Source organism: Elaeis guineensis, chromosome 2 (assembly GCF_000442705.2).
Source record: "Elaeis guineensis isolate ETL-2024a chromosome 2, EG11, whole genome shotgun sequence".
In the NCBI taxonomy this organism is placed as follows: Eukaryota; Viridiplantae; Streptophyta; class Magnoliopsida; order Arecales; family Arecaceae; genus Elaeis; species Elaeis guineensis.
This window is the reverse complement of record NC_025994.2, coordinates 67,301,836-67,314,022: the sequence shown is the minus strand read 5'-3', so window position 1 is coordinate 67,314,022 and position 12,187 is coordinate 67,301,836. Positions and strand designations below refer to the sequence as shown.

General features: G+C 38.9%; 1 protein-coding gene across 1 annotated transcript in view; it reads left to right on the top strand.

Moving 5' to 3' along the window:
* Positions 1 to 302: 302 nt before the first annotated feature.
* LOC105034577 (uncharacterized) overlaps positions 303 to 12,187 on the top strand; it is a 60,155-nt gene continuing 48,270 nt past the window's right edge. Inside the window, 6 exon segments of the mRNA XM_010909790.4 lie at positions 303 to 716; positions 830 to 914; positions 5,632 to 7,895; positions 9,086 to 9,200; positions 10,610 to 11,482; positions 11,840 to 12,158. Of these exon segments, the coding sequence (XP_010908092.3) occupies positions 436 to 716; positions 830 to 914; positions 5,632 to 7,895; positions 9,086 to 9,200; positions 10,610 to 11,482; positions 11,840 to 12,158 (3,937 nt within the window). The 5' untranslated portion in view covers positions 303 to 435.

Sequence of the window (12,187 nt, the reverse complement as noted above, 5' to 3'; positions counted from 1 at the left end):
GGTTCTAACAATGCAGAAGATTTCATTTTTTAATATATATATTAGATTAGATAAGGCATGGTTCTCCTTTAATACCCTTAACCCCTAAACTCTTGCAAGGGGATTTGATTTTGATCACTTTGTATACCGATCAAAGATTTTATTAATTTGGTTAGCTAAAAGTAAGCATGAGTTCACGCTTGTCATTAATTTTTTGGTACATTTTAAATTATATAATTAATTGTACTGTTTATGTTATATGAACGTTGCATGCAAATATCCTTAGCGATGTCGGCAGTTGTTGCCGATTATTTGTTAGATACCGCAGATAAAGGCGCTCCTGTTCTTCTCTGGTTCGCGGTTCTTCTCAGGGCCCCGGTGTCCGTCCCCGTGATGGCGAGCAGAGATTGATGAACAACTCCGATCTCTTGATTCCTTCGATACCAATCGGCCGTGATGTTCATCGCGGAGGCACTGCGATCGAAGGTAGCAGCTCGGCTACGGCCATGGCTGCAAGAAGAACCAGATATGGAGCTCGAACTAGGGTTTCTACGATCCCATGGGAGAGCGAAGAACCTGTCCTTCGATCCCTCGGCACTCAATTCTTTAATGGAAGACTCTGTGTCTCTAGAATTCAAAAGTTTTAAGGTTGGGGAAGTCCATATTCGGGTTTCTCCCTGGTCTAGCCCTTCCCTCGTTCTTCAAGTGCGAGGTATCGATGTAACCCTAGCTCCAAGGTTTGTTCTGAATCTTTTATCTTGTTTCTGTTTTGTTTTTAAATTTTTTGGCTGTAATTTGATGAAGTTATAAGTTTTTAGGAGTTGATGGTTGGTATGCCCATGGTTTATAGGGAAACTGTCAGCAAGAAGCGTTCGAGTTCGAGAGATTTAGCCGCAAGAAAGAGGAAGAAGGTGATTGCTTCGATCGATCCTCAGGTACTTTAGTGGCTTTAACTTTTTTTATTTGAGTCCTTTCGAATCTATTGATGTTGTTTCGAGTCTGGTCCCACTGCCTTGCTATCTTTGAACCGATAAAACCGCTGTTGCTGAATTTTAGGTAATGGAAATTAAACTTTTCTCATGGAATGATATATCAAGGATCGGGTGTGGCTAGAGCCCCTTCATGAAGTAAGATGGAAGCCTAATAGAGCAACTGAATGTGTCTACCCACCCATGAACTTGCCAAAAACAAATAGAAAAGGAAGCAAAGATTAATTAAAGCGTACTAGATAAATTCTGATTAGAAGGGCAAACCAACCGTCTCACAAACAGGAAAAAAAAAAAAGAAGAAAAACTTTAGGATGGAATGATTCAAAGAAAGTCACGTTTGCGTGCTTGCTCATGGCACGACTCCATTAGTGTTGGCATTCAAAAAACCCTAGAAACAAGTAACATAGGTAGTAGCTTGCAAGACGTTATTCCCAATGTGGTTGTGTAGATAGGATTGTGTTGGGAGGATTCCTCATGAGTGCAGAATACGGATCTTCGTCCAAGATCTCAACGTCGATGATGATGTTGATACCACAAGAGAAAGAAAGAAGAAAGAAGCACAAAGGACAAAATCAAAAATAACGTGGATAAGCACAAGACTTACCTCTACGGGGCATACAAACTTCACTATGAGAGAAAATAAATACAAAAGAAGATCATACCCTCTCAACTCTCATACATCAATCTCTTTTTCTCAACAAGAAGCTCTTAACTCTCAAAACCCTCTCAATGTTCTAAAAAAAACTTAGGAAGACTTTTCGCCTCCCAAAATCCTCAGTCGCTTTTTGTGCTCCACAGCCGTTAGGCCTCTTAAAAAAGCCCTAAAACCGACTTCTGTTGGGACTTCAGAACCCTCAGACCGTCTGATCACTCATGCACGCATTCGCAGCCATCCGATCGCACCCACACGCACCCGTGGTCGCCCGATCGTGCACACCCGCATGTAGACTGCGCGCTGTGCACGATGGACCGCACCTAGGACATGTGCTATGGGTTGCACGCGCCTGTTGGCCTGCATGCCTAGTCTGCAGGCCTACTGTGGGCAGAATTTTGAGGCATCAAAAATCCAACAATTTTCACCTCGACTCGACATTTGACCTTCACATAACTTTAAAAGCTTTTGGATAATCTCACCTCCATGCCCTAGGGCAAATATCTGGCTGCTCATGGATGGACAAACATGAAAGTCGAGCTTGACCATTTGATCCCATCTCCATCATATACTGTGATCTGCCTGACCTGAAATCTGCTCGGGATAGTCTCTTGCGGCAATAGAAACTTAACCCTACGACGTCATCTGTCATCTTTCGAATCTCTTATCTCATGCCTAAACCATTTGTACCTGGAGCTCTACCTCATGTTGAGCTCCCACTGACATCTGAAGCTCCATCTTGCACTGAGCTCGTTATCAAGAGGTAGTATCCTCCACATTTCTTTCCCTTCATAGCACTCCTATAGTCACGCACAACCTTCAAGATTCTATTATTAGCTCTCCAACTATAGCTGCTTGAATCCAGTCTGCTCAGTGAAATCAGATTACTCTTGAAGTTGGATATGTATCAGATCTCATCCAACTTCCTCACCACTCCATCATGTATTTGCAAGTTGACTGTCCCAATGTCTTTGATCGCATAGCTTGATCCATCCGGTAAATGAACAGTGATCTCATTACTTTCTAGGGAGTCAAACAATTTTTCTCTACAACAAACATGATATGAACATGCCGAATCTAAAATCCACTGAGGAGAAGAAGTAGATACCTCATCTGAAATCAGAAAAACATCATTATATTTTTCAGTGTTGCTATTTTGGACCGCTACCGCAGTAGCTTTCATCCGATCTTTGAGTTGTGGACAATCTTTGACTCGATACTCCAACTCATCATATCGGTAGTATTTGATCTTGCTGAAGTCCCTCGACTTGGATCTAGACCGCCCACTTTGCGATCCTCTGCAGCTTCATCTTCTGCCCACCACCACCTCCAATCACCGTCAAAGTCGAGTCGCCGTCTGAACTCGAGGCTCAGTTCTTCCGTCTGAGAATCTCATTCTGAAGAAGTACAGAAATGACCTCATCCATCTTGATGGTGTTCTTCCCCACAAGAAGATCAATCATCAAAGACTCAAAAAAAAGAAAAAGCGACGAAAGTAAGATCAACGCCTTGTCTTCTCCTCAATCTTCTCGCCAATGCTGAGGAGATCAATGAGGATCTTCTGTAAGTTGCTGAGATGCTCCTGTATGCTCTGTCTCTTGTTCATCTGAAACTGGTAGAACTGCTTTCAGAGGAAGAGAGCATTGGTGAGTGACTTTGTCATATACATCTCCTCGAGTTTCATCCACATCGCCATCGAAAAAGTCTCGCTAAGCACATGAATCACTACATCATCCGTCAAGTACAAGCGGATCGTGCTCACTGCCTGCATCTGGAGCCGCTTCTAATCCTTCTCCTCCATGGTAGTCGGCTTCTCCTTGCATAAAAGAGCATCAATCAATCTTTGTTAGATGAGTACATCCTTCACTCTCGTTTGCCATAAGGAGAAATTGCTCTTTCCATCATACCGATTGATTTCTACTTTAATTGGGCTTGTCTTCTCCATCTTCTCTAACCTCGATCAACACCGCCATAATCCAGACAACATGGTGCTCTGATACCACTTGTTGGGAGGATTCCTCATGAGTGCGAAATATGGATCTCTGTCCAAGATCTCAACGTCGATGACGATGTCGATATCATAAGAGAAAGAAAGAAGAAACAAGCACAAAGGACAAAATCACAAAAAATGTGGATACCTTCATGGGGCATGCAAGCTTCACTATGAGAGAATAAATACAAGAGGAGATCACACCCTCTTAACTCTCATATATCAATCTCTCTCTTAACAAGAAGCTCTCAACTCTCAAAATCCTCTTAATGCTTTCAAAAAAACTCAAAAAGACTCTCTGACCGCCTCCCAAAATCCTCAGCCGCTTTTTGTGTTCCACATCCGTCGGGCCTCTTAAAAAAGCCTTAAAACCGACTTCTATTGGGACTCCAGAACGGTCAGACCGCCTGATCACTCATGCACGTGCCCGTAGCCATCCGATCATGCCCGCATGCCCCCGTGGCTGCCCGATCGCATGCATCCGAGCATGGACTGCATGAAACCACGTGTGGACCATGTGATGGACTGCATGGTAGACCGCGCCTCGCATGTCTCAGGCCACGTGCTGCAGGCCGTGCATGCCTGGGGCTGGGTCTGCAGGCCTATGTGCCTGCAGGCTGCGCGTGCCTGTGGGTCTGGTTTGCGGGCCTGCTGTGGGCTGAATGTTGAGGCACTAAAAACTCAACGGATTGAGTTAAACATAGCAGACTTTGAGTTGGCCGAGCACAAGTTTGCTAATTCAGGTTGGACTTGGCAATAGTTTTGCACCAAACTAGGCATTGGTCTTTGTCTAGGATAAATTTCTGCTCAATTTTTTATCTGATTGGCCAGGGCCAAACAACTCAGATCTGAAACTTTTTTTTTTTTTTTTTAGCAACCATTTTTTGAATAGTGTATCACCACTGGGTAGAAGAAAGAAGCAGAAAATCTGCAAATTTCTTGTTGCCTTTGTAGCTGGGAAAATTCTACATAGGGTACTACAGTTGCTCTGGATTATTTGGAAACCTACTTCCACTTTCTAAATACTTCCATTCTTTCCTATCTATTTTTCTTATTTAAAGTCCCACTTCTTCGCTTCTGTACTTGATTCCACTTCTGCATCTGTTTCCATGTCAGGTAATTAAGGTCACTCCTAATATATTCAGGATTAAAAACTTATCTGACCTTGTAACACAATAAGTTGCTTAACTATGCTTTGGTACTATTAATTTGGTAGCAAGATGGGCCACTGCTGATACCTACCATGTTATTTTTGAACAGTATTATATGATATGGACTGCCCACTTATATTATTGCTTTGGCCAGATGAATAGTTGAATATGGAGTGAAATGATAATCATGTTAGCATGCTAATTACATCTCCATAAATCACAGTCAATGCACTGACATCCTCAGATCGAAAGGTTATTTGGAAAATGAACAAGGAAAACATGCTTAATCCAATCAAGAGATAAGTTGGAAAATGGATGGCTTGAACAAAGGTTAAGTAAGTGCCCCTCTCTTGGTGGTGTCGCCATTGTGTGCAATTGTGCATCGCACCATCACACACAAAAAATATTGGATTGCCTAAATAGAGTCCACAGAGGACAGCTAGTGTATGAAACAAAATTTCCAACTGAAGGGAACTCTTTTCAGTTTGTTTGAGTGAGGAGGTTAGAAGACTAACCTATAAGGCATGAAGAGGATGATAGATCTCATGGTTAAACATGATTTTGAGGCAATATGATTTGAAGAAGGCCTTACTGTAAGAAGACAAGGGCAATGGTAATGATGTTTATGATACATGTCTGACGTGCATTCTATGCATCATGGTTTGTCCTGTTATCATGTTCATTTACTTGTCATACTCCCACATATTTTTTCACATGTAGAATGAGTGTTCATATGTGAATCTGCATGAAAGATTACGTGAGGCCATTATGTATCTAATATATGCAGATGTAGCATGATAGTTTTATTCCAACCTCTATGAACATAATGTTAGCTCAGACACTATAGAACATGCTTCTTATTATTTTCAGGGTGCTTCCATGCATGAAATGATTGAAGGACTTCTGTATAGGTCTTCTTCAGTAAATACAGCGACGTCTTTGTCTGGTGTTATATTAAGTTGTTGTCAGGTACAACTCCAAGACATCCAATTAAAGTTGCAATTTATGAATGCATATCATACTTGTGTGTTGAAGGTGAATGATATTTCTTTGGAACCTGAGCTTCTTGAGTACAGTTCTTTCTTAAGAGGAATACTACACTCATTACTTCTGCCTAGCAAGGAGAGAATTTTAACTATTACTTGCAATAGTCTGGAGTTCAGGTTGAAGGATAATGATCACACAAACTGTATCACATCTTTGATGGGTCTGTCAACATGTGTCAGATTAAAAGGTTTTCAACCACTGGGATTTGGTATCCAAATAGCACATGTAGACATCAAATTTTCACCAGATAGTATTCCTCTCCTTTTGGTAATGTCATATGTATTATCCTCCAAAGAATGTGATGGTGTCAGGAATGGTCAGGAGCTCTGGAAGATAGCTGGACAAAAACTTGGTTGTTTGACTCTTCATAGAACTTTTTTGCAAAGGATTGTTAACATTGTTGTGCTATGGTCACGATATGTTTGTGCCTATGAGTTACTGCTATCATTGGTTGGATATTCTGCTAATGTGACATTAAAAGAAAATGTTGCTAGGGTGTCCAACGATAGCAAATGTTTGAGTCATGCTAAACATCAGTGGAAACTAATTAATGAACTAGAGGAGAAACTTCCTGCAGAGGCTGTGGGACGTGCACGACAGATAGCACGCCACAGAATATCATCGCGCTCATCATCCACTGATTTGAAGACATCAATCAGTCTTGTAACCACTTCATTGTTAAGAATTCTTGCACTAGTATCACTTCTTTGGAGATTTATCTGCTTCATCTATCAGCTAGCTGCACGTTTATTTTTTAATTTGTGCATCCTTTGTCTGCACCAAGGAATCAGTAGATCATCTGCACTTATTCTCGATGGTGTTTCTCAAGATTCTTGTTTGCAGTTTCAATTGACTCTCAGTTTAGGAGAACTCTACATCACCCTTTGTTCTGCAACTTCTGCTCATGATCCTATCGGTGGAAAAGTTGAGCATGAAGCAAGGTTTCATCATGTTAAACTGCCTTCACTTTGTCTAATAATGAAGTGCTTGTGCTTTAACTATACAGTCAACAGCATTACAAAATCATTACTTAGTGTTCTTGGTGAACTGAGGTTATGCCTGTCTTATATTTCAAGCATTTCATTTGGGGATAATGACCCAGGAATTAAGCGAACCTTATCTTTTAAAGCACCTAAAGTTCGGTCTGGCACTGAATCTAAGATAATCATGTGGAGTGACCCTGCTCTGGCATATGATCCATCAGAACGAGATGCTATTGATTCTTCAATTTCTGCAGATAATGCTTCAGTCTTTGTCTTGGAAAATAATATTGGAAACTTGTGGTCAAATTGGAAGAAAGTTTGTCAGATATATGCAGAGATAAATATTCAGCAGACTGAGGAGCCATTTGTTCTTTGCGAGCTTCAAAACTTCCTTATAGATCCATATCTTGACAGTGGAGACTATGGACTTCATAAATGCAGCTTGACAATTGGAAAAATGAACCTTGATTTGGATTATTCATCTATAGTTTTTTCTTCTCTGTTGCTTGGGCAGCTGCATCATTGTTGTCATTGGGCTACTACTACTGGGAGAATGCAAAGTCCTTCATCTTCGTCAATTGTACATGAGGAGAAACCTGAAATCAGGATGGAGGATAGGATAAGATCATACACTAGTAGGCTGAAGATTCTGTTGATTAATATGATTCCAGTTAGGAACATCCAAATTGGAGCACTCATTGCTGGACCATCTATTCGAATTTTTTCACAAGATCAGCTGTCCCATGATACTGAACAATACAAGAGCCCTATAGTTGCTAAGGAAAATAACAATTATTTTTTTGCTTTGGATCTCGCAAATATTGAATTTGCTGTGTGGCCAGCTTCTAAAGCTGTTTTAGCTGCGCTGACTGAAGAGTCAAGTTTCAATGAGGTGGATACTGAGTACATTTGGTATAAGGAACCCCGCACGTTAGACATTTTGGAAGCACATGCCAGTGAAAGATATGTTGCTCGAGGGCGGATTGCGCTTGATGCTTGTTTAAGATTCATGGGCATAGTTGTATCCATTGACCATTTAGAAGTAAATCAGAAATCTCATGTCGTTGGACCCATGTCAATAACAATACATTCCTCAATCTGCAGGTAAAGTCTAATGTACTCCTACTCTCTCTTGTCCCTATCTATCGAATTTCACCATCAATTCATGTTGCAACCTGAGCTTTTGCATCACAATTTCGGTACATTTATTTGTTTTACTGATTTTGTGTATAAGTGCAGGATAAGCAACCTAATGCAATTTTTTTGATAATTCCTGTCAGGATATTTGGATATTTGATGTCCTTAACAGGGTCATACTTGTGGGCTAAATTGTGCTTTGTCTGGATAATATTGTGTGTGCCACCCTCACCCCCCCACCTAGTGGCCACCCACCATCCCCCATAGAAACAAAACAAAAACAAAAAAGCTTGATAATTAAACAAGACTCAAATGTTTCCCAGAATCCCTATAGTTGACCCTAAAGGCATCCCCCTGAATTGGGAAGTTGATTGGCAATTTGAAGACTTGAATGTAGCTATAATATCATGTTAATTTTCATGATATTCTCAACATGGAATTCAAAAACCTAGCCATCACCTTCCGAAACAGAAGCCTTGAAAGTCAACCAAGTCATTTAATGCCTAATCATCAGGCATCATCAGGCATTTCAGACTTTCATTCTGCATAGCTTCAGACCTGGTCCTTTCATGATGTTTCACATGTTCTTCTGGTGGCAATTATTTTAGCAAGATAATATATTCAATTAGCTGGTTTTGAAGGGTTTTCATTACAAAATCATGAACTTTTCCTTTTCCAAAGTTTAAACTTTTTTTATGTTTGATGGTTAGGAATGTTAAGGTGTTTCATTGTTAAAAATAGAAGGTTTGATATGGAAAAATCGTAAAATGATAAGGAGAGAAAACGTGAACTTGGAAATTCTATATAGAGTCCAAATTATCAATTTCATGATATTAGAGCTTTTATGATTTGTGCAACAAATGAATTATGATAAAATCATCACTCAAAAAAACATAAATATCACAACACATAATGTTACCATATCAATTTTAGACATTTATTTTCTATCGTTTACCGCACTTGCCCGTGGTTGGGATGAGACTCTTCATGGACTTAGTTTTCTGTTTGCATATACTTGTGGGGTTGAGGGCCATATGCTCAAGTGCATGTGGCCATGTTCTCCCATTCCCTGATTGTTTTATTTTGGTAATATTAAATTTTATCTTCATGCCCGCTTGTTAATTTGCAATTTTGTAATATTTGGGAATCTTTTGCAGAGATTATCTTCGTTCATTATCTGCAGAAGTAGATGTTCTATCAATTAGTCTCAGTGGAATTACAACTGGTGTTGCAGTTTATTTATATGCGGATGAACTTTTGATTTTCCTCCAGGTAATGATATTTTTATCAAATCTTTTTGGTTAGAAAAAAACTTTATTGGGATTTGAATATTAATTGAAAGTTGACGACCACAAACTTGAACAGACATTTCATTTTTCCTCTTTGTTATTTGGTCCTAATTTGGAATATCTATTATCCCTTCTATTCCTCCTTGTTCAATAATTTTGGCTCCCTTTCCTAATGGGAAAGTACCAGAATTCCTAAATCACATTTCATATAAAAGATTCTCTGAAATACCCAGTAGATGTTCACGTGTTTCAACCAAGGTTTGAAATCCTGACTATACTGTCCCATCTTGACCTTACACGGCATGCTATATCAACCTGTCCTGATATGGGTGTATTTTCTGATTTGGCAAACTCATCTCACACAATACCAATATTGTATGCTGCTGTTGTTATTCCTGATTGTAAGGTGTTGTCCAAGCTGAGTGCCCTGCAAAAGGTTGTCATTGGCAGCCAGTTAGGTGCTGGGCAGTTCATCAAGGTACTTTGTCAAGGTCTGCCTCATAAACTGTCAATGTTCAGGCCATTTGAGCTTTGAAAGTTACCATATGGGCAATGGATTTTGTTTTAAAAAAATGTCATTATTTTCTTTAATTGTAGATGTCTATGAAGTCAAAATTTACTAAATTTGGTCTAATGGTGTAAGAGCATAGTCTTGAATTAATTTATTGTTATAGTAACTTTGAAACATGTGAATGTTATGAAAATAACGGTGGGTTTTAAAATATCATTCTTTTTTTTTTTCCTTCTTCTTTTTTCTTCTTGAGCTATAGAACATTTGTATTTTTGTTACGTGGGTAGTTGAATTGGACTTTGCCAAGTTCTATTAACTAATACTAAATTAACATCAAAGTAAAAGGATGATGCAGGATGATCTTAATTACAACAGGTGTTGGCATAGGCACAATTCATTGATCTGCTTCAAGTTTTAATTCTAATTTCTATTCTTAAAACTTGAAAAAGTTTGTAATTCTTAATACTCATTTACATGTCCATGATATTTCTGAGCAATATGCAAATTAGATTGCTGGAACAATTTAGGAAATGGTAAGGTGAATAGGACCATGGGAGAATGATGAGGTTAGCAAAACCTGCTTAATTTTACCCTACATCAGGGCTTTCTATTAATCAATCTTAAGCTGGAAAATTAATGATAATATGCCCGCATACTGATTGTTATAATGCCCTTTCTTGAGCATCAAACAAGTTAGTCTTGTTGGCAAACACAGACACAACTGCAATATTATGATCTAGTGTGGTTTGACATACATCAGGGTGGTTCATCTCTCACCATGCTATGCATGCGTGCAAGTAGGTTTGTTTCTTAATAGCTTGTTTCATATAATTTTGTTTATTGGTATATACTGCCTGTGTTCACGTCTCTTCTTCTTTCAGGTTTTTAAAGCTATGCTTTCAGCATCATCTGGTTTTAGTAATTTGGACATCAGTCTTTGTTATCCTCGAGAATTCTTCAGTAAAGTAATGACTTTAGCCAAGAAATATAATGATCCGGACTTGGCAAAATCTAAAGCTACTGATGAAAACATGTTTATTAAGAATACAGAAATTTTAGTTGATGCTGCACTTGAATCTGAGTCTGTGGACATCATTTTGAATGATTCACGAAATAAACATTTAAGTTCTATGAATTCCGATGAAGCTTCCAGCAGTGCCATGGACAATGTCAGCATGCGATCTACATGCAAGGAGATAATGATAAGCAATATGATTAAATTACTTAGTTTCGGTATTGGAGTCTTTGTTCAAAAATCTTTCATCCAGATCTCATGCAGTGGAAGTTTTGCAGAAATGCTGATTAATATTTCGAAAATTCAGTCAGTTGTTTTCAACCATCAAAGTTCTGTGGAAATTGGCATGGATATATTGCAGCTTAAGACCCAACTTGATCAATCTTTAAAAAAATTACATCAATTCTCACTCTGTAACTGCATATTCAGTTTACAAGTTGGTTCTCATGGTGGTGCCTTCCCGACTTCATATGAAGCAGAAAGAGCCTTTCTGAATGCTGGAGAACCAGAGACCCTCTCATGCGGTCCAAATCATAATGTGGAAGCAGGTCGATTGCTTGTGACAGATAATCCTGGGTCCTCATCTGGTTGCTGGATTTTCATGGAGATTAAATTTGGTGAGGTTTTTATGGCTGAATGTTGTATGAAGACCCTGCTAACTGCAACACATCAACCAAGTATGCTAAAAACTTCAATTTCCTTTTGCCAGGACCTCCAGACAATCAGGTGCAAACTCCAGGTGGTAATAATGGCTTGAAGATACAACTGTTAATGCTTCAAATACATTTGCTGCATATTTTTCTTTTAAAAAAATTAATGATTTTTCATATCATTTTTGGACATGTTCAGCGATCCTGTCATTCATATTCTCTTTTCTTTAATAAATAGATTGCTCTTTGTCTTGCTTCTACTGGCATCATTAGAAGAATATCCTATTTTTCTCATTTGGCTTGTCTCAGTCAGTCTTGTTTCAGTGCTTCATGTACTTTTTTTGCAAATTTGGCATTAAATACACATTTTCCTTCTTTATTGTTTTCTGAAAAGATACACCGATTTAAATTACTTGCTTCTTATGCGGTGTTAATATTGTGGACAGGGTGGTTTAATCTTTCTTGAAACATCAACACTGGCTATGTTCATTGAGTGCTATAAATTGTATTGTCTTCTGGCCATGAAATGCTTTTCATGGGTGTGCAGTGTATCTGGAAAATCATCTGAAAAAGTTGGCATCCTGACACTTTCCAGTGAACATATTGTTAGATCAACTAACTGTTCCATTGAGGAGCATGACATAGGCATTGTGTCCTCAGCTTCAAATTCAGAAAAGTGGAAGGTGTTCGAACATAACTTTGTCAGGGCACTTAATGTAGATATATCTCAGTTTTCTCTTGCTCTTGCTGTTACGGATGGATCAGGTAAATAATTGTAATTTCTTATATTTTAC